The 18983-nt window shown below is 36.7% G+C and overlaps 1 protein-coding gene across 10 annotated transcripts in view; it reads right to left on the minus strand.

The window, feature by feature from the left end:
- LOC150104358 (intermembrane lipid transfer protein VPS13A-like) overlaps positions 1-18983 on the minus strand; it is a 2072875-nt gene that overhangs the window by 81523 nt on the left and 1972369 nt on the right. For all 10 annotated transcript variants that reach the window (XM_090396324.1, XM_090396319.1, XM_090396320.1 and 7 more), the window contains one exon: positions 18820-18943. In XM_090396324.1, coding sequence (XP_090252450.1) covers positions 18820-18943 — 124 coding nt within the window. The remainder of the gene's footprint in view (positions 1-18819; positions 18944-18983) is intronic.

An 18983-nucleotide genomic window follows, 5' to 3' on the forward strand; every position in this document is an offset into this window, starting at 1 on the left:
TTGCATTTGATATAGAAGGATGTAGGCATATGGAGAGAATGCCGTTCTCCAAAAAAGTGAGTGTTTCAGTGCAGGGAAACTAGAATTATCAGGGTGGATAGAAGCAGGAGTGGCCTCTTGTGAGAATAGTCACTTGAGAGAAGGGGAATACATTGTGTAATTCTGAATTCAGTGGAGTGAAGGAGGGGTTAATGATAGGTATAGAAACAGTGACACTGTCTTGATTCTTAATACTAATGCCAGGAGTATCTTGAATAAAGGAGATGAATTGGTGGGGCTGATAGCATCAGCCTGTTCCAAAGATTATTGGGATCTCTGAAACATGGTTGATGTTTCAGAGGCAGATGATATACTGACAGGAATAGAAGTAGCAGGGTATAGCATTTTTCAATGGGATAGGAAAATTAAACATAGTGGTGGAGTACTGCTTATGATAAGTGATGAGTTATGTCCTCTCAGAGTGTAGGATTTGGAGGGCAATGGCACTAATGGTTTTGAAAGCATATGGTGTGAGATAGAGGTATGCAGGACAGGATAATTAGTGGGATGTCGCTATAAGCCAGGAAGCATAGAGGATGAAGAGCAGAAGATGTTTGAACAGTCGAGCTTGGCGAGTGTAAAATAATGATTGTTACGGAAGATTTTAACTACAATAGTATAAATTGGGAAGAGGAAACTGCATGTAGTAGTAGTAAGGGAATAAAATTTGAATTCTTGAGGGACAAATGTCTTAGGTAACATGTAGTAGAAGAAACACGAGGTTCAAAAGTTTTAGATTTGGTCATATTATTATTATTATTCAGGCCTCTATGGAGTCAAAAGATTCATTGTGGGAGGTCCCTCCTAGGAAACACAAAGTCTATCATACCACTCCTTAAACTCATTGACCGTTCTCGCTCTCACCAGTCTATCAGGCAATGCATTCCATGGTTCAACCACCTTCCACGCAAAGAAACCACTCCTCACCCTCTTGCTCCCAGTTTCCTTTGGTAACTTCCAGGGATGGCCCTTAGTATCAGAAAATCTGATTATAACTGTGATGGCATCTCTGCTCCCAGTTGGAGAGAGCAGCCATGTGGTTTTGATTTGGAAGAAGAATAAACATGTAGGAGTATCAAAGAGAAAGGAATGTATGTGGAATTATAAGGCAGGTGATTATAAGTCTTAGGTATCAGCTTGGGACAGTTCCATGGATGGAGTAATTGGAACAGTGAAATATCATCAATGCTTGAGAGCTTGTGAAAGAATATATATTACCAATAATAGCAAGTTGTATGCCATAAGTGAAGAAGAGAACACAATTTGGTGTAAAGTGGATGACAACAATATCTAATGGGAATTGTGGGTTAAAAAAAATGGAGGTCATGGAAGAGGTATAAGGTGAGGGGTGGTCAACGATGTATGAGAATATGAGATTCAGGCCAATGAAGGAAGGCAAAACTGGAATATGAAAAGAGATTGGTCCTGAGATACTAAGGAATTCTTTTGTTATGTGGCCAACTGGAGGAGAAATGATTGGGAAGAATGACATTGTTGGTTTAAAATGGGAACAGAGTGACTGATATTCATAGGACATATGTAGTGGAGTTGTTCAGTGAACACTTTATTGAGGTATTTCATCCTGTAAAAGTATGTTTTAATACTAGAGGAAAATTGTAGGTGTGTGGAAGTGTGTTTCAAATACTGAGTACTCTGGATGTCAATAAAACAATGGGACTGGATGGGATTTCACCACAGGTCTTGAATGTGCTAAACAACTGACAGCAATTGACCTGGATTTTCAAAGAAAGTCTGGCTATGGGAAAGGTGCCAAAGGAGTGGAAGGAGGGTAAGATAGTACTATTGCATAAGGGTGGTAGTAGGCTGGAAGTGTGAAACTATGGACCAGTTTGCAAATCATCAGTGGTTGATAAGATTTTGGGGAAATTAGTGAGGGATCAATTATAGTGTTGGGCAGATGAGGATAATAATGTTATTTGTGAGAGTCAGCATGGATTTGTTAAGTTTCCATTACATTGTTAAGGGGCACTCTGGTTTTAGTAATATGATTGCCTTTTATAATAAAGTGACAAGAGCAGTTGATGAGGGAAAGGCATAATTTGCCATTTTTTGATTTTACAAAGGCATTTGACAGGGTACCACATGATAAGCTGATATGTACGTTGCAGCACAGGAGTTTAGATGTCAGGTTAGTCAACTGGATTCAGGATTAGCTGTCTAATAGGTATTAGAGAGTTGTATATGAGGGAGTGATAACAAGAAGGTTACAAATGGGGTCCCCCAGGGCTCAGTACTGGGACCTGTATTGTTTAACCTTTATATCTATGGTATTGTTAAGGGATTGCAGAGGGATATTATTATTATTATAATGTGACACTCCAGGGAGTCCAAAGACTAATCGAAGGAGAGTGTGCCAGCAGCATCGAACGATTGATCTCGTTCCAACTACTAACTACGCTCAAGCTTGCTTAACTTTTTTCATGAGACATTAGTAGCAGAGGCTCTACCAATTGACCAACCTTTGCTGGCATTCAGTTGTTTGCATATAAAGTGAAGATGGGAAGGATTATTAGTGATAGTGCAGATGTGGTAGCCTACAAGAGGATTTGAATAAATAGATGGGCAAATGAATAGGGGTATCATTTTAATTCAGCTAAATGTAGAATCTTGAAGTTTGGGATACACCAGTGGAAGACTGCATACTCTGTTGAAGGAACTGTACTGGAGGAAGTGGGGGAGGCAAGGGATCTGGGGGTGATGACTGATAGAAACCTGAAATTCACGGAGCATGTTGCAAAGGTGGTGAAGGTAACCAGAGGATTACTGCAATACTGAGAAGGATGTTGACCTGCATAGATAAGAGTTGTCATTCTGTTGTATAAAGCCCTGATCAGACTATTCCTGGACTGTAGTGCTCAAATTTAGTCCCTAGGATTTGAAGGGGATAAATTAAGCATGGAAAGCATGCAGAGATGATATCAGGACTGTACAATGTTATTTATGAGGATAGGCTGAGGTAATGCATACTGCAGAGTTTGGTAGATAGGAGAGGTGGTATGATTGAAAATTTTAAACTGTTGAGAGGTAGTTACAGGATTGATGCTGAGAGTTCTTTTGTTATTGGAACAGGGGGAAGGAGCAAGGACAAGGAACCATCTCTGGAAGTTATGAGCAAGAGAGTAAGGAGTGTGGATTCGAAGGAGAATGGTTGAACAATGGAATGCATTGCCTTGATAGAGTGGGGAGAGCATGAATGGTTAATTGGTTCAAGAAGTGGTATGATAAACTGTTTTCTAGGGTAGGTTAGGTGTCTCATGATGAGTCTTGTGACTCTATGGAGGCCTGAATCATGATTGCATGGGCACTACCTCATAGAGTGTGGTGTTGATTTAAATGCTCCCATTTAGTAAAAGTGATGGCAAATGCAACATGACATCATCAAGATCAAGGTGGAATGTAGATGCAGAATACTGTCATTGGAGTTCTGACTGAAAGTTGGATAGCAACTGTATCTATGTTTATATTGAGTGGGACTTGCTGGAAAGAAGTGTGGTTGTCTACACAGATGGTGACTCCTCTGTGGGAATTCCATTCCATGTCCTCTCTTTATGAATGATGGTAGTATTCCATAATGGCAAAGGTCATCACTCGGCTTTAGGTCTGTTTCTGCAAGCAGAAGCAAATCAATCTATACTTTTGCAAGATGTCCTTTATATCATCAGTGTATTATTGGAATCCATGACAATTCTATTGTATAAATATTTTCATTATTTCTTTTTGGTATTTGACTTCCTAAATTGAGTACTTTTGTTTTCATTAACTGTGGATTTTTTTCTTTTTTAGAGAAATCAGGATGGCCAGTCAGGAAAAATATACAGGACATTGTAAAATCTGACTCTCTTTATCTTTAGGGCACTAAGTACACGAATTATTTTACCTTCTTCAGAGGTATCCATGCCATCTATTACAGTTTCTCGAAGCATATCTTTAACCCTCTGTGATGTATAATCCACTGTCTTTTTTATTAGTGGATTTTCATGTGGTGGGCCATCTTTGACACATTTTATTATTATTGTTATTATTATTATTATGTGACACCTCCAGGGAGTCCAAAGACTCATCGAGAGAGGGCACCTACTCTACAACTCTGTCTCCACCACTCAACTCCACCAACTACAACTAACCACAACCACACCAAGCCATCTACTGCCCATCGCTACTAGTATTTCCACAGACAATCATCCTCAGCAGTGAGCCCATATCGGTTTTTCTCCTTGATTCACTCTAAGGAGATGGCAAGCAAGTCATGTTGTTGAGGAAGTATACCACAAAAGTGGCAGTAACATCTGATAAAAAGCCTCTTACACTGAGATGGTAGCTGTAATGAAAGTGTCAACAAGGATTCAAACCAGTGAGAAGGCAGGATTGACATAGTGGTTTGAATCCTTGTTGACACTTTCTTTAGAGCTACCATCTCAGTGTAAGAGGCTTTTTATCAGATGTTGCTGCCACTTTTGTGGTGTATATTGTCTTGTCATCTCCTGATAAGTGATGCATTGCTCTGTTTATATTTTTTGGATCTTTTTCTCATCCTTCTGTCTTTAGCATTCTCAGAAGTAAGCTGGATGGTCTCCCTCACAATTAGAGCATTTTGGTGTTTTGCTATTGCAGTCGCTATTTTCATGTCTTTACTGTTGCATCAGGCACAGATGACAGTCATTACTGGTGGTTCGAGAATGACCATACTTCTGACATTTAAAGCAATGAAGAGTTTGGGACATAAAATCTTACTGGGTAGTTAAGATGGCCTGCTTTCACAGACGGTGGTTTAGGTGTGTTGAATCTAAGGATAATATGAGAAGCAGGTTACCATCCTGATTTTTCATTTTGAAGCGGATCTCCTTGTCTGGCCTGTTGAGAAGATCCAACTCTGATATTACGCCTCTCTGGAAATTTAATGCTTTATGGAGAGTAACCATAATTAGTATTCCCCCAATAGATGTTGCATGAAGTAACTTTTCTGATTGTGACTTAGTTGATACTTCATGAGCAGAGCTTCTTTATGGAAGTTGGAGATCCTGCCAACCTTATTAAACTCTTCTGGATGACAAAGGATCAACCTCAGATCAGAGCTGATGTTGATATAAATAAGTAGAGGAAAAGAAACCAACAGAGATTCCCCTAGTAATGGCAACCGAATAGAGATGAGCCCAGCACCAAATTCCAGATCTCCAGAGAGTGTCTGGAAAATGTGATGGTTAGGAGAAATTGTTCTGTCAGTTGACAACATTGCAAGTCTCCCTGAATGGGTTATTAAAAAAAAAAAAAAAAAAGAGTAGAGTTTGTTGTCTTGGTTAATATATTGGGAGACTTCATATTGTAGGCAATAGTGAGACCTGGATATCAGAATCTGACATACTTGCTGGTACTGAGTGCAAAGGGTACAGTATTTTTAGCAAGGATGGACAGGACAGTATATGGGATGTGCTGCTAATGATATCAGATGACTTGAATCCAGTTAGAATTGAGACCTATGACTGCAGTACTAGTTCCAGTTTTTCATGTGGCAGTGAGTTTGAAGTCATCTGGTGTGAGGTGGAATCTAACAAGATCAAATATATTGTGAGGGTGTTGTTACAGACCTGGTGGATTGGTTGCTAGTCATGAAGAAATGCATCAACAAATAAATACAATAGGTGCAAGAAGCGTAATCATAATGGGGAACACTGATTGGGCATCTGAAATTGCATGAGAAGAATAAAACTGAATTTATTGAGCTGTTGTGAGATAGCTTCCTGAAGCAGCATATGACAGAAGGAACTCATGATCAAAGAGTGTTAGATCTGATTATAGTGTCAGAGGGAATTTCAGTTAAAGATGTAACTATTCTGTCTCTTGTTGGTGACAGTGATCATGTGGCACTCGCTTGGAAAGTGGCTAAGTTTATGAATGTTCCATTCAGAAAAGGTTACATACTGAACTAAAAAGCAGGAGATCAAGAGGATGAAGTATTCATTCTGATGAAGAGTTTGTTTGTTTGGTCCAGAGCTCTCCATCCACCAAGAAGCCACAAATGGACACTGGCACTCTGAAATCAATGACTGCACTTTGGAGTGAACCCCCAGGGCTGCTATGGATGCTATATGGGCACCACAACAAGCCTTGCACCCTGTCCGTAGCCCATTGTGAAGGAGACAGTGTAACACCCTTGCATGAGGTAGATGAACTGGACATGCATTGGTTTGGTTTGGTTTATGATTTATTGGCACAAGAACAGTGAAGGTTCTTGTGCCATATTGCACCATAGCAAAGGTTACAGCAATACATAAATAGTCAAGGATAAATTAATCAATAATATGTAGGAACAAAAATCAAGCTAAGTAGTGCAGTATCTACACTACACTACAAATTACAGCAAAGGTTACGGCAGCAGGCAAGCCTGCTTAGCTGATTAATCTTGGCCAGGCAATCCAAGACCATGTATCCTGCTGAAGCAGAGGCAAAAGTATGAGACTATCAGGATCTCCCCCCACTCCCTTTTGGATGCTCATGGGTTGCACTGCCTGGCAAATACAGCAGCAAGGCATTGGATCCCAGCAGTGGTGGTTTGGAAGAGAGGATAGTAAAAAAAAAAAAAAACAGACTCAGGAAAAGTAGAGTAAAGAATATGAGAAGAAAAGCACAGAAAAAGAGTAAGGGCGAAAAGGGCCAGTACCATTACTGGGAGGTCCCCTTCCACCATGAAAAGGTTGCTTCTGTCAAACAACCCCTCACATGGAGAGGGATTGTTTGAAAGAAGCAGTATCTGATTCATAACTGGGGCCAGGATGATAAACCAAGTTGGAGTTAAATGAATGAGTAGTGATATAAATTAGGAGCTGGAAAAAAAAAAAACATTTTGAAAGGAATATAAAGAAAAAGGTGATTAGCATACTCACGAGCAGTACAAAGTGCAGGCAAGAAGGGTGACTAGTATATGATAAGAAAGGCTAAATCAGATTATGTGAAAAAATTTAACTAAGCTGCCAAAATAAATCCAAACCAGGGTTTTTTTTTTTTTTGCTATGTAGTGAGTAAGAGGAAAAATTATTATGGAAGTATAATTTTAATCAGCACTGACATAGGAAAGTCACAAAAGCAGAAGAAATAGGTGAGTTACCCAATGATCATTTTGCAATGATGTATCATCATCCAGGTGGAGATTTTGTAATTGGCAATGTGAGAATTGAGGTAGATGAACTGGAGGTACACAACATACTTAAAAATGTCAATATGAATACTGCAATGGGACTGAAAGGCATGCTGGCCCAGGTGCTCAAAGAATGTGCAAGAGAATTGGCAGTGCATCAGCTCTGGCAGTGTTCCAAGGGATTAAAGAGAGAGTAAGATAGTTCCATTACAAGAGGGGGGGGGGGCTTAAAGACAGATGTAACAATTAAAGACCATTTATTATCCAGGAGTATATATACTTTATATACCAGGAGTGGTATATAAAGTATTGAAATGGTTGGTTAAAAGTAAATCCAGAAATTGATAGTTAGAAATATGATGCTGTACAGAGGCAGCACAGTTTTGTAAACGGTAGGTCATGTCTTTGTAATTTACTCGCCTTTTATAAAAATGGCACCAGAATTAGACAAGGAAAATGGCAATATCATGATATTGCAGGACTTTTCAATGGAATTTGACATAATATTGCATAGAAAATTACAAAACCTTGAGCAAATGGGAATGAATATGAAGCTGGTGGATAAAGGGATGGTTGAAAAATAGACATATGAGAGCAGTATATAATGGAGTGGAATCTCAAAGAAAGTGAGTGACTAGTGGAGTACATTAAAGATCTGTATGACAGCCACTAATTAATTTCTATTACTGATAAATGAAATGATCTAAGGGAAGAGGATATTCAGTTGTTTGCTGATGATGCAAAACTGGGGAGGGCAGTAGTTGATAAAGTTGATGTAGGCATCCTGCAGGATGATTGAAATAAACTGGCCTTGTGGATAAAGGTTAATAGTTGTCAACTTAATATTGTGAAATATAGGTTTATCCACTTCAGAATAAAAAGATTACATATTGTGCATTATCATATTGTTTGTACTGGTTTGCAGAAAATTGAGATTGGGATTTGGGAAATTCTAGAAAGAGTTGAAGTTTAGAGGACATACTGAGAAGTTGACAAAATATCTCAAATAATTACTTGGATGTTGAATAAACATACAAGTAATGATAGAGAGGTTATTATCCCTTTTTATAAAGCTATAATTTGGCTATAGATTTAGTCACTTGGATTTCTTGTGATCAGGAGGTAGTGGATAGGATTCAGAGATGATACCAAGCTGATGATAGGTCTATGTTTCCTATGAAGACAGGTTGAGGGTTACAAACTTTAGTTGATAGGCAGAGAGGAGGGGACATGATAAAAACTTAAAATATATTAAAAGAGTTTTATAAAATTGATGCAAAGGCAGTTTTTCAAAAGTGGATGTTGCAAAGTTTAGTTCATAGAAAAGAGGGGACATGATGATAGAAACTTTAAAGTTACTAAAGGAGTTCTATAAGATTGACACAAATGAATTGTTTTGATACATGACAAATAGAGAATTAGGGAGTCATCCCTGGAAATTGTGTAAGAGTGTAGTTAGTGTGTGCACACTAGGTTTTTTTTTGCTTAGAGACTGGTGAATGAGTGGAATGAATTGCCAGAAGCAGCTATGAGTGCCCTCACAATGAGTTTAAAAGAGATGTATGGCAGGTATTGTGTGTATGGAGGTTAATGTGAGTCTCCTGCCTCCTTGGAGACACCAATACACTAATAATATTTGAGCATTTATGATTGAATATTATCTGCTTCAGCAACCTTATTTTAATATTTTATACTACTGTTCACCACTTTATTCATTTAAATCTTTCAAAACATTTACTCCAGACATATAGAATATCTTTGTCTTCGGGTTTTCCTCCTGTCGTTGTCATCTTTGATTCATTATACAGTAAGCTTTCCTCCATTTGATGGCTTTCCCATAGCATCAAGAACATTTTGCAAACTTCCTGATATTTATTCTCTATATTCTTACCAAAGTTTTCCCAAGTCTTTCATGTTGTTACTTTGACATGCCACTTATCCTTTTTTTCTGTGTATTCTTTTAGGTATCTGTTAACTTATTTGCTAGGAACATTCAATATGAATTTTTTTCCCCATAACTGCTTGTTTGATATCTCATGTCAGGGGCTTGCTATGCAAGCTCATTACTTGAGAAAGAAGTAATATTTATTTATTAATAAATGCATGCATTTATAAGCATTCCATTTAGCCTTAAGACAGAAGATGTCTTAAGCTTGCACGGAAATAATTGAGCTTTGCGTTGTGTATTGAAGGACGATGCTTTCTCGTCTAGTCAAAGCTACCTCGGCTTGCTCGGTTGTGGGAGCTTCCAGGTCCTCACTGCAACACTGATTTCATGTGCATGCATAGCCATTTCTGCTCCCTTCATGTCGTCTTAAACACAGGCCATATGCAGTCAAAGTAGCTCTAGCCAGTGAGCTTCAGCCAGCCTTTACAAGTGTGCATGTTGCTTGGGAAAATTAAGTTACAACCAACTTTTTATGATGATGTTATTGACCAGTTCATAAAGAAGAACCATAGGGTAGAATTTGTATTCAAGTAGTTAAATTGAAAAAGATAGAATATCATTTGTAAAATAAATGTTGTATTTGTATGATTAAATGTACATAGATTTCTAAATATATAGTTTTAAATGGTCAGTAATTCATTATTCTGCTAATCAGACTTCAATCACACCTCTTACTCTCTGAATGATAACAAGAGCAAGCGTGAATTTCAAGACCAGCATTCACCCATGTTTCATGTCCACCATAATGTTATTTTTCTATACGTGCAGACATAGATTTCTAAATATATAGTTTTAAATGGTCAGTAATTCATTATTCTGCTAATCAACCCTTCAATCACACCTCTTATTCCCTGAATGATAACAAGAGCAAGCGTGAATTTCAAGACCAGCATTCACCCATGTTTCATGTCCACCATAATGTTATTTTTCTATACGTGCAGACAGCATTATCATTTGCCTACTTAACTGAGTCGATCAGAATTTGCGAATGAAACTCCAAGGTTTGGTTCTTGTGTTTTGACTGTTTCATTTTTTAAGGAATAATGTTTGTATAGTTAAGCCTACAATTCACCTGTAAAACATGCCCAACTTTAATACACTTTCCTTATGTTGTTCATTTTTATCTTCCTTAAAACTAAGTGGTGATCACTTCCAATTTTAAATACTCCATATACTCCTATATCCAGAACCAGCATGAAAATATTATTATTTTATTATCATCCCAAGATCCTATGGGGTCAAAGACTCATTGCAGGAGTTCCCTTTGTCATAAACACAGCTATTCTTATTGTAAATAAAATATGACCAAATTCTCTGTAGACACTGCACTCTCAGGGAATGCATTCCAACCATTCCCCATGCAAAAACACCTGCTTCTTGTTCCTTTCATCAAACCCTCCTTATACAACTTCCAGGGATGACCTCTTGTTCTACCCCCAATCTCCTACCATTTTATGAAAAACCTCTTCAACATTGATCCTGTAACAACCTTTACTAACTTGTATGTCTCTACCATTAAACCCCTCTTCCTTCTAGACTAGACTCTGCAAATTGTATCTTTTGGACACAGATTTGGTCTCAATGTGACCAAATCTATGCACAGTGTAGTCCATATATGGCCTGATCAAGCCTGTATACAATGGAACTAGAATCTCCTTATTTCTATAACTCAGTGTTCTCTGCATCATTGCCAGAATTTGTTATGTTGTCCTCACAATTTTGGCAGTGTGTCCTCTACATTTTAGATCCTTATCCACCATTACCCCAAGATCTCTTATTTGCTCCACCACCAAAAATAAATTCTACATCCCATCTTTGTTTCCCAAATTTTAAAACCTTACATTTTTATGGAATCTTTATATGGACTTTTTTATTCGAAGGCGAGTTAGCCGATCTCATATGGAGGTAGCAGAGTTTTTTCTGCCGGAAACTCGGGGTTTTTCATCCAGCTTACAGACAAATCGGCCCTTCAGAATACACACAATTTACAGACAAAAAAATACTAGTTGTGGTGGTGGGAGGTAGATGGCATTAATAGAGATGATTTGTAGTAGAGGTTCAGTGTAGTGGTGGAGACAGTTATATAGTAGGTGCCCTCCCATGATGAGTCTTCGGACTCCTTGGAGGTGTCATGAATAATAATAATAACAACATTTTGCAACATTGAACTGGCATCCCCACTTCTGCCCTTTCATTTAATCTATTCAAGTCTTCTTGTAATGCCAAAATATCTGGTCTACTCCTCATATTTCATCTCAACTTTGCATCATTTGCAAACAACTGTATATCCCCATTCTGATCTTCCCCAATATCATTAACATACAGGTTAAAGAGCAATGACTAAAACAGACCCTGAGGCACTGCTAGTGACTTTCCTCTTCTGGGATATTGCTCCTCCATCCACAGCTTGCCAATACCTATCAGATAGCCAATCTCCAATCCAGTGAACTAGTCTAATATTCAATCCCATCCACTCTAGTTTGACTATCAACTTATGATGTGGTAATCTATCAAAAGCCTTTCCAAAATCAAAGTATACCACTGTGTATCCATCTCCCTCATCCAATGCAGTTGTCACCTTATTGTAATAAGTAAGTAGATTACTAAAACATGACCTTCATTTAGCAAATCCGTGCTTCTCAATCAAATATAATACCACTAATGTCAACCCAATTCTGGATCCTGCTCTTACTAGCTTCTCCAACATTTTAACCACAACACTTGAACACACACATATTGGCTATAATTTGATGCTCGAGTTCTGTCACCTTTCTTATGAAGCAGGTACAATCTTCCCTTCCTTTCGCTTCTTTGGAACTTAATCCAGTGTAAGAATCATATTAAACAAATATTCCAAGGCAGATGTCAACTCCCTGACACATTCCTTCAAACTACATGGTGATATATTATCAAGTCCAACAGCCATATTAACATCAAGTTTGCTTAATTTCCCATATACCTCTTGCTTCTTGACAGTCAGTTTCTCCTCCTCCTTCTCTTCCACTGCTCTCAAACTTTCATGGTGCCACATTCACAAGGATGAAAGACCTTTATGAACTGCAAATTAAATTTCTCAGGTATTGCTATCAACAATAAACAATAATATGGTCAATAAGATTTCTTATTTTTTGCGTATTTTCTCCATGTGAATCTGTATACACGCCCCTATGTTGGAAATATATCGTTACTTGTGACTAGTGTATATCCTGAACAAAACTTCAGCACTTACATGCCATTATTATTATAATTATCAGCTTTGCCTTTTCCCCTGAAATTACAGTAAATAACAGAGAGAGAGAGAGAGAGTGCATAAGTGGTTATGTCTAGTTGAGTGAAGTTGGTTAGTTAGGGGATAAGGACTAGTTTTTTTTGTGTGGAAAATGGTGTACAGTTGAAATGGGCTGCCTGGTAGTATTAAGTTCACTGCCAGTGAATGAATTTAAGATATAAGCATTGTTCATTTTGATAGTTAATATTTGGTCCTTTTTTACTAAATATGATACATTACATTGAATTTTTTTATTGGACCATGATTTTCATAAACATATACATAATCGTCGACAAGTTTTGCCAGCTAGGGTCTTGTCTGGCTTTTTCAAGACGAGAAAGGTTATAAACATTAAATGCTAAATAAAACAAAAGAATGCAGTAACAACCTAAAAATCAGTTAAACAAATTGCAGAACACTCGTGACATTAAGAGCATAAAGCGTGGAGACTTAGTCATTGTTATTAAAATGCGTTTTATAATTTTTTGTGTAATTGAGTTCTGCTAAACATAATGAGTTTATTAAGTTTTTCCAAATGTCTTTTAATATTATGCCTTGGTTTCTATTGAGGTTGTCTCCTGTCCAGAGTATCACTGCAGCTTCTTTAAAGATTCTACATCTGAAATCTTCTTCAATGTATGGCATGGAGCTGTTGTCCCAATCTATGGAATGGTTTGAAATTGAGAAATGATATACTAATCCTGAGGTGTCTGTTCTGTTGTTATTTACATCTCTGACATGTTCCTTCTTTCAGATTTCTAGGCTTCGTGAAGTTTGGCCTATGTAAGTCAGTCCACATGAACAAGGTATGCTGTAAACTCCTGCATATTTGTAGAAAGCAATGCTGTCCTTAGGATATCTTAACATGTGCTGTGTAGTTAAAATAGGTTTAAAAGCAACCCTGATGTTAAAAGGCTTCATGATTCTTGCTATTTTGATGGAGACTGAGCCTGCATAAGGTATGACGATGCTTACTGTGTCACTAGAGGTTGTTGCTGGGGGTTGTTTCTATAAAGGATCTTTTGAATTATATTTTGTGGATAACCATTTTTGGATAGTTTTTGATATAAGTGAGAGCTCATCAAGTACATCTTTTTCTTCTGTGATGATATTTTTTGCTCTGTTTTTTAGCATATGTATGATGCTAAGTTTCTGTGCATAATGATGATTAGATGTAAAATCAAGATAACGTTCGGTGTTTGTAGGTTTGCAATAAATTGTTATCGCAAACTTGATTTGTCCATTATCTTGTTTTTTAACTAGTACATCCAAAAAAGGTAATTGATGGTTGTTTTCTAATTCTAATAGAAGATACCTTACATGAGTTCCTCCAAAAAATAAATTCTTTCCATCATAAAATTAAGTTCACATTAGAATTAATGTGAACTTAATTTTAGGAGACTGGCTATCTGATAGGTATCGACAAGTTGTGTATTGGGGAGCGATATCCAGGAAAAGGAAAGTTACTAGTGGTGTGCCTCAGGGGTCTGTTTTAGGGCCATTACTGTTTAACTTGTATATTAATGATATTGGTGAAGATTTGGATGGAGATATTCTTACATTATTTGCAGATGATGCAAAGTTGGGACGAACCATGAAGAGTAGAGAAGATGTTGTGGCCTTAGAAGACGACTTGAATAAATTGAGTGGTTGGGCACGGGAATGGGGATGTGAGTGCTCAATGTTGCAAAATGTAAGGTTTTAAAAGTTAGGAAAACAAAGATGGGATGCAGAATTTATACTTGGTGAGTATATAGTGTAGGAGGTGGAGGAAATAAGAGATCTGGGGGTGACAGTGGATAAGGATCTGAAATTTAGTGGACGCATAGCCAAAATTGTGAAGACAACACAAAGGCTTCTGGGAATGATGCAGAGGGCACTGATTTGTAGAAGTAGACAGATTCTTGTTCCATTGAATAAGGCTTGATTAGGCCACACATGGACTATTGTGGCCAGATTTGGTCACCTGGTTTTCAGAAGGATGAAGAGATGTTGGAAATGGTCTAGAGGTGACTGACTAAGGTAGTTTCTAACCTCTGGAATGTCGAATATGAGGAAAGATTGAGAAGATGCAACTTGCAGAGTCTGGTGGACAGGAGGAAGAGGGGAGATAGGATAGAGACCTACACGTTAGTAAGGAGTTGTTATAGGATCAATGCTGGAGAGGTTCTGCAGAAAATAGTGGGAGATTAGGGAAGAACCAGAGGTCATCCCTGGAAACTGTATAATGAGGGTGTAAGTAGGGGAGTGAGGAGCAGGTTTTTTCATGTAAAGTTGTGAATGATTGGAATGCCTTGCCTGAGAGTGTGGTGTCTGCAGAGAATTTGAGTGTGTTTAAAGCACAGTATGATGAGCTGTGTGTATGATAAAAGGACCTCCCAGATGAGTCTTTGACTCCATGGGGTCTTGGGTGATAATAATAATAAAAAAAACTGTTCGAATTTGTGATGCATTCTGGATATTTCTTGTGTCAAAACAAATTCAACAACCAAGTAAAAGAACTGCCATGGGAAATACACTCTCCCCTTCTTTAGCCAACTTTTATTTAGAGCATTTAGAAGACATCTTTTTTCATCTATACACCCTCAACCTTCATTTTGGGTTAGAGATATAGATGACATTTTTGCTGTTTGGCCTTACAATATAGATTCCTTACCTACTTTTTTTTTAGCTAAAATCAATATGTTATCCCCTCGTATCAAATTCAGTATGGAAACTGAAAGAGATAACAAATTATCCTTTATTATTCTCATCTTCTCACCATCGGGTAATTTAACAACATTAGTTTATAGAAAACTCACTTTTACTGGATGATACATTCTCCAAAAATCTGCACATCATTCTTCTCAAAAGACAGGAATCATAAAATGTTTAATTCGACAAGCGGGAACTAACTGTCAGCTCCCCATCATTTACAGAAAGAACTCTCTACTATCAAACAATATATGAAATTAAATGGCTTCTCCAAAAGGACTACACACCATCTGTTTGACAACCAAAACAGGTTGTTTTGGTGCAGCAAAGAATCAATACATCGAGTTCCAATCCCATACATCTCCGGCATTTCAGAGCCTATTTCAAGAATTCTGAAGAAATATGGTTTAGTAGCTACTTATATTCCTATTAATAAGCTATCCACATTTTTCCCATCTTCTAAAAATAAATGCTCAACAATGTCTCTTCCTGGTGTATACCAAGTTCCATGTGACTACCAGCTTTCCTACTTTGGACAAATTGGACGTTCAATAGAAAAAAGATTACAAGAACATCAATCTTACATTCTTCACAACAAATCTGATAAGTCTGGATTGGTGCAGCATGGAGTAGAGGCAGACTACAACACTCTTTGGTCTTAAACACTCCTTCTACACAGATGTTGGTATAAATTTGAACACCTATTTAAAGAGAGTCCTGAGGCCTTACTTCACCCCCCCCCCCCGACTCAAATCAGAATAACTGCCTATCCTTATCAAAAAATATGGGAAAGTTTAACCTGAATAACACATTAATTTTTATTATTTTTTTAAGGCCAATAATGATATTTACAAAGACAGAAGGTCCGAAGAAATCATCTGGATACATCTACCTAATGACTAATGATCTGTTTAGTATTATATTATAAATTAAGCTTTTGTATGATAATATCTAATGATCTATTTAGTATGATATTATAAATTAAGTTTTATATGATAATATAAATTATGTAATTATTTATACAATTTATTTTACATGATTAACCTTTTCTTCAGTAAAAGCACTAACGCTATTAGTGATTTAACATCATGTGGCTCGTATTATTTTGAATAAATCAATTGTTTGCATTCTATCTTGTAAAAAAAAGAACAGTTGTTTAAGCCACTGACGATAGTTTGTTAATTTCAAACTGAAATATTTGTCAGTATATTTAATAAATAATACTTTTCTTTGTCTACATGTAGATAAGTTAATACTATGATACAAGTTTCCCTCAAAACTAGAACATGTTTATCATGCTGAATCTTAAAATTCTTAACACTCCCTGCATAAACAACATATTCTGGTAATGTGTTCCACTTACTTGCAGTTCTCCATGTAAAAATTCTACTCCTCACACTTCTTTTCACCACATTCTTATATAATTTCCAGAGATGACCTCCAGTTCTTCTCCTCTTGCCTTATACTCTGTTTATAGTCCCTCTCATTAACATCTGTATCATATCATCTCTTTTCCTACTAAACACTGAACTCTGCAACCCACATTTCTTCAACCTGTTTCCAGGGGCGAATGCTGGTCTTGAAATTCACTCTTGCTCTTGTTATCATTCAGGGAGTGAGAGGTGTGATTGACGTCTGATTAGTGGAATAATGAATTACTGACCATTTAAAACTATATATTTAGAAATTTATGTAGTGAAAAATAAGCTTTCAACATCTTTCTCTAAATCCAGAGTAATTTAATAAAAAGGTGGCACACCGTTTGGCAACTCCTATAGGTAGAGATGACCTTGCTAATGCTTCTGCCTGGTATCTCTACTTGGGCCTGGCTCCCACTGAAGAGACCTCAATAAAGGTTGAAACTAGTCTGGGTAGTCACCCTTCCTTTAATGCATAACATTATACATATCCACAAGGAGATGTGTTTTGCATTATGGGAGATACTGCGATAGGAGTGATGTTAGCTTGCTCCACCTTTGCAATGAGTTGCATGGTGTTGTACCACCTTACCCCAGCCCTGAAGATACTTTCAGGCAAAAAACTTTGTTTGCTCACACTTGGATAAAGGATTAAACTAAATTTATTATATTCTATATTCCTGTAATTAAAGTCTCCTGTTATGAATTTCCAATTATGAATCTTTTTACAATTTTTTTCTCTGTTAGTATATTAGTTTTGGCTTACACATATGATCGGCACTTGTGATGTACCTGTTATTCATATTATTATTGTCAAAATGAAATGTAATGCATTTGAAAACTGATGTACTTGCTAGATTCTGATAGTTTGTAATAATTTATCTTCTTTATTGTAATTTATATCTGTTAAGTGTTGAGATATCTTTTGTTCCTTGTGGCGACATTCTCATTACGCTAACGAAGACAACGTGACAGCCATTACCATGTAAGTTCTCACTTGCCATTTACATGAAGTGCACATGCTCGCCAAGGAGACTGATGGGTGATTGAGAGCTGATAAAGAGAGAGCATTCGGGATCGGGGTAACGAGATAAACAAATAGAGAGAGAAAGTAAATTTGAGAACTGCAACCAGAGAAATTTGTTCTTAGGAAGTTTTTAAGAAAACATGACAGTTGGGAGAATATTAATAGAAAATTCCGAAAAGGAACTGTGGCTGAAACAACTGGAAGAGTTGACTGTATGTTCGAGGAAATGCTGAATAGAAAGTTTCATCTTCTGTCTAAAGGATGCTGGTTCTATTTGTTATTCTACTGGAAAATGCAATGGAATTAGTAAAATCTGAAACTGTAAAGTGGCTTTACTGCTTCATAAACAACATATCATGTTGTTTATGAAGTAGAAGAATATTTATACTTAGTGAGACAGGAGGAATAATATTTTATGCTACATAAGAGAAATAAAAAAAGGATTCCATGGAAAAGAAGTAAATTTTATATTTTTGGAAATGGCTTAACAAGGAAACTAACCGATGAACATTTTGTTGTTGTGAAAACAAGGTATTTTAGTCTGGTAGACATGATCAAGTATATGTTAAACAGTCCAGTAATAGAACGAGACAGAGAATGAATGATTTAATTTTTTACGATAAGAAAATCTGTAAAGTGTAGACTTATTTTGAAGGCCTTGGATCCAATGAATTTTTAGTTATTTATATAATTTTATTTTAATGTATATAATGTTTGTTCCATTAAATGTGTGTGTGTGTGTGTGTGTGTATATATTTTTTTTTATTTTTATTTTTAATTTGGTATTCTAGTCAATAATTTCCCAGATTCTAAAAGAAATAGAGTTAAAAGTCATTGCACATTGGTGCAATGACTTTTAACATTTTTACACTCAGTGTAAAATAAAATCTTTACAGAGATTAAAAAAAATGATAAATAAAAACAGTGGCACAGCTGACAGTTTTTTTTATATATAATTAGAACAGCTGATTACAGAGATGAATAAAAATTAACAATCACCTTTTTATATGCCGAACCAATTTGCTTAACATTTCACAATTAGTATTCTCTACATTCCCTGTTCTATAACAGCACCCTGTCAGATATACTAGCCTGTTAATTTCAACTTATGCCATAACAAATAAGATGAGTGATGGCTGCATGTGTTTTTTTTTTTTGTGGTTACATTGTGTGTTTTGTAGGTGAAAGCATACCAGGAAATGTATGATGCTCCCTTTATTATATAATTGTGGCTATTAATTTATGGATAAAATTCCTTTCTTATATGCTGATTACCTGTAATTGGCTTCACAACAACTCCTGACAGTCCTAATACTACACCAAGTATAAAACCTTTGGCGGCGATATTTAAAGTTTCAGGTAATGAAGATGGGTGTTGCTGCAATCTGAGTCGTTGCTTCTATGAATAAATAAACAGGAATTTAGCATAAATGATAAAA

Source organism: Typopeltis vanoorti, chromosome 8 (assembly GCF_054136105.1).
Source record: "Typopeltis vanoorti isolate ZY-2024b chromosome 8, IOZ_Tvanoo_1.0, whole genome shotgun sequence".
Lineage (NCBI taxonomy): Eukaryota > Metazoa > Arthropoda > Arachnida > Uropygi > Thelyphonidae > Typopeltis > Typopeltis vanoorti.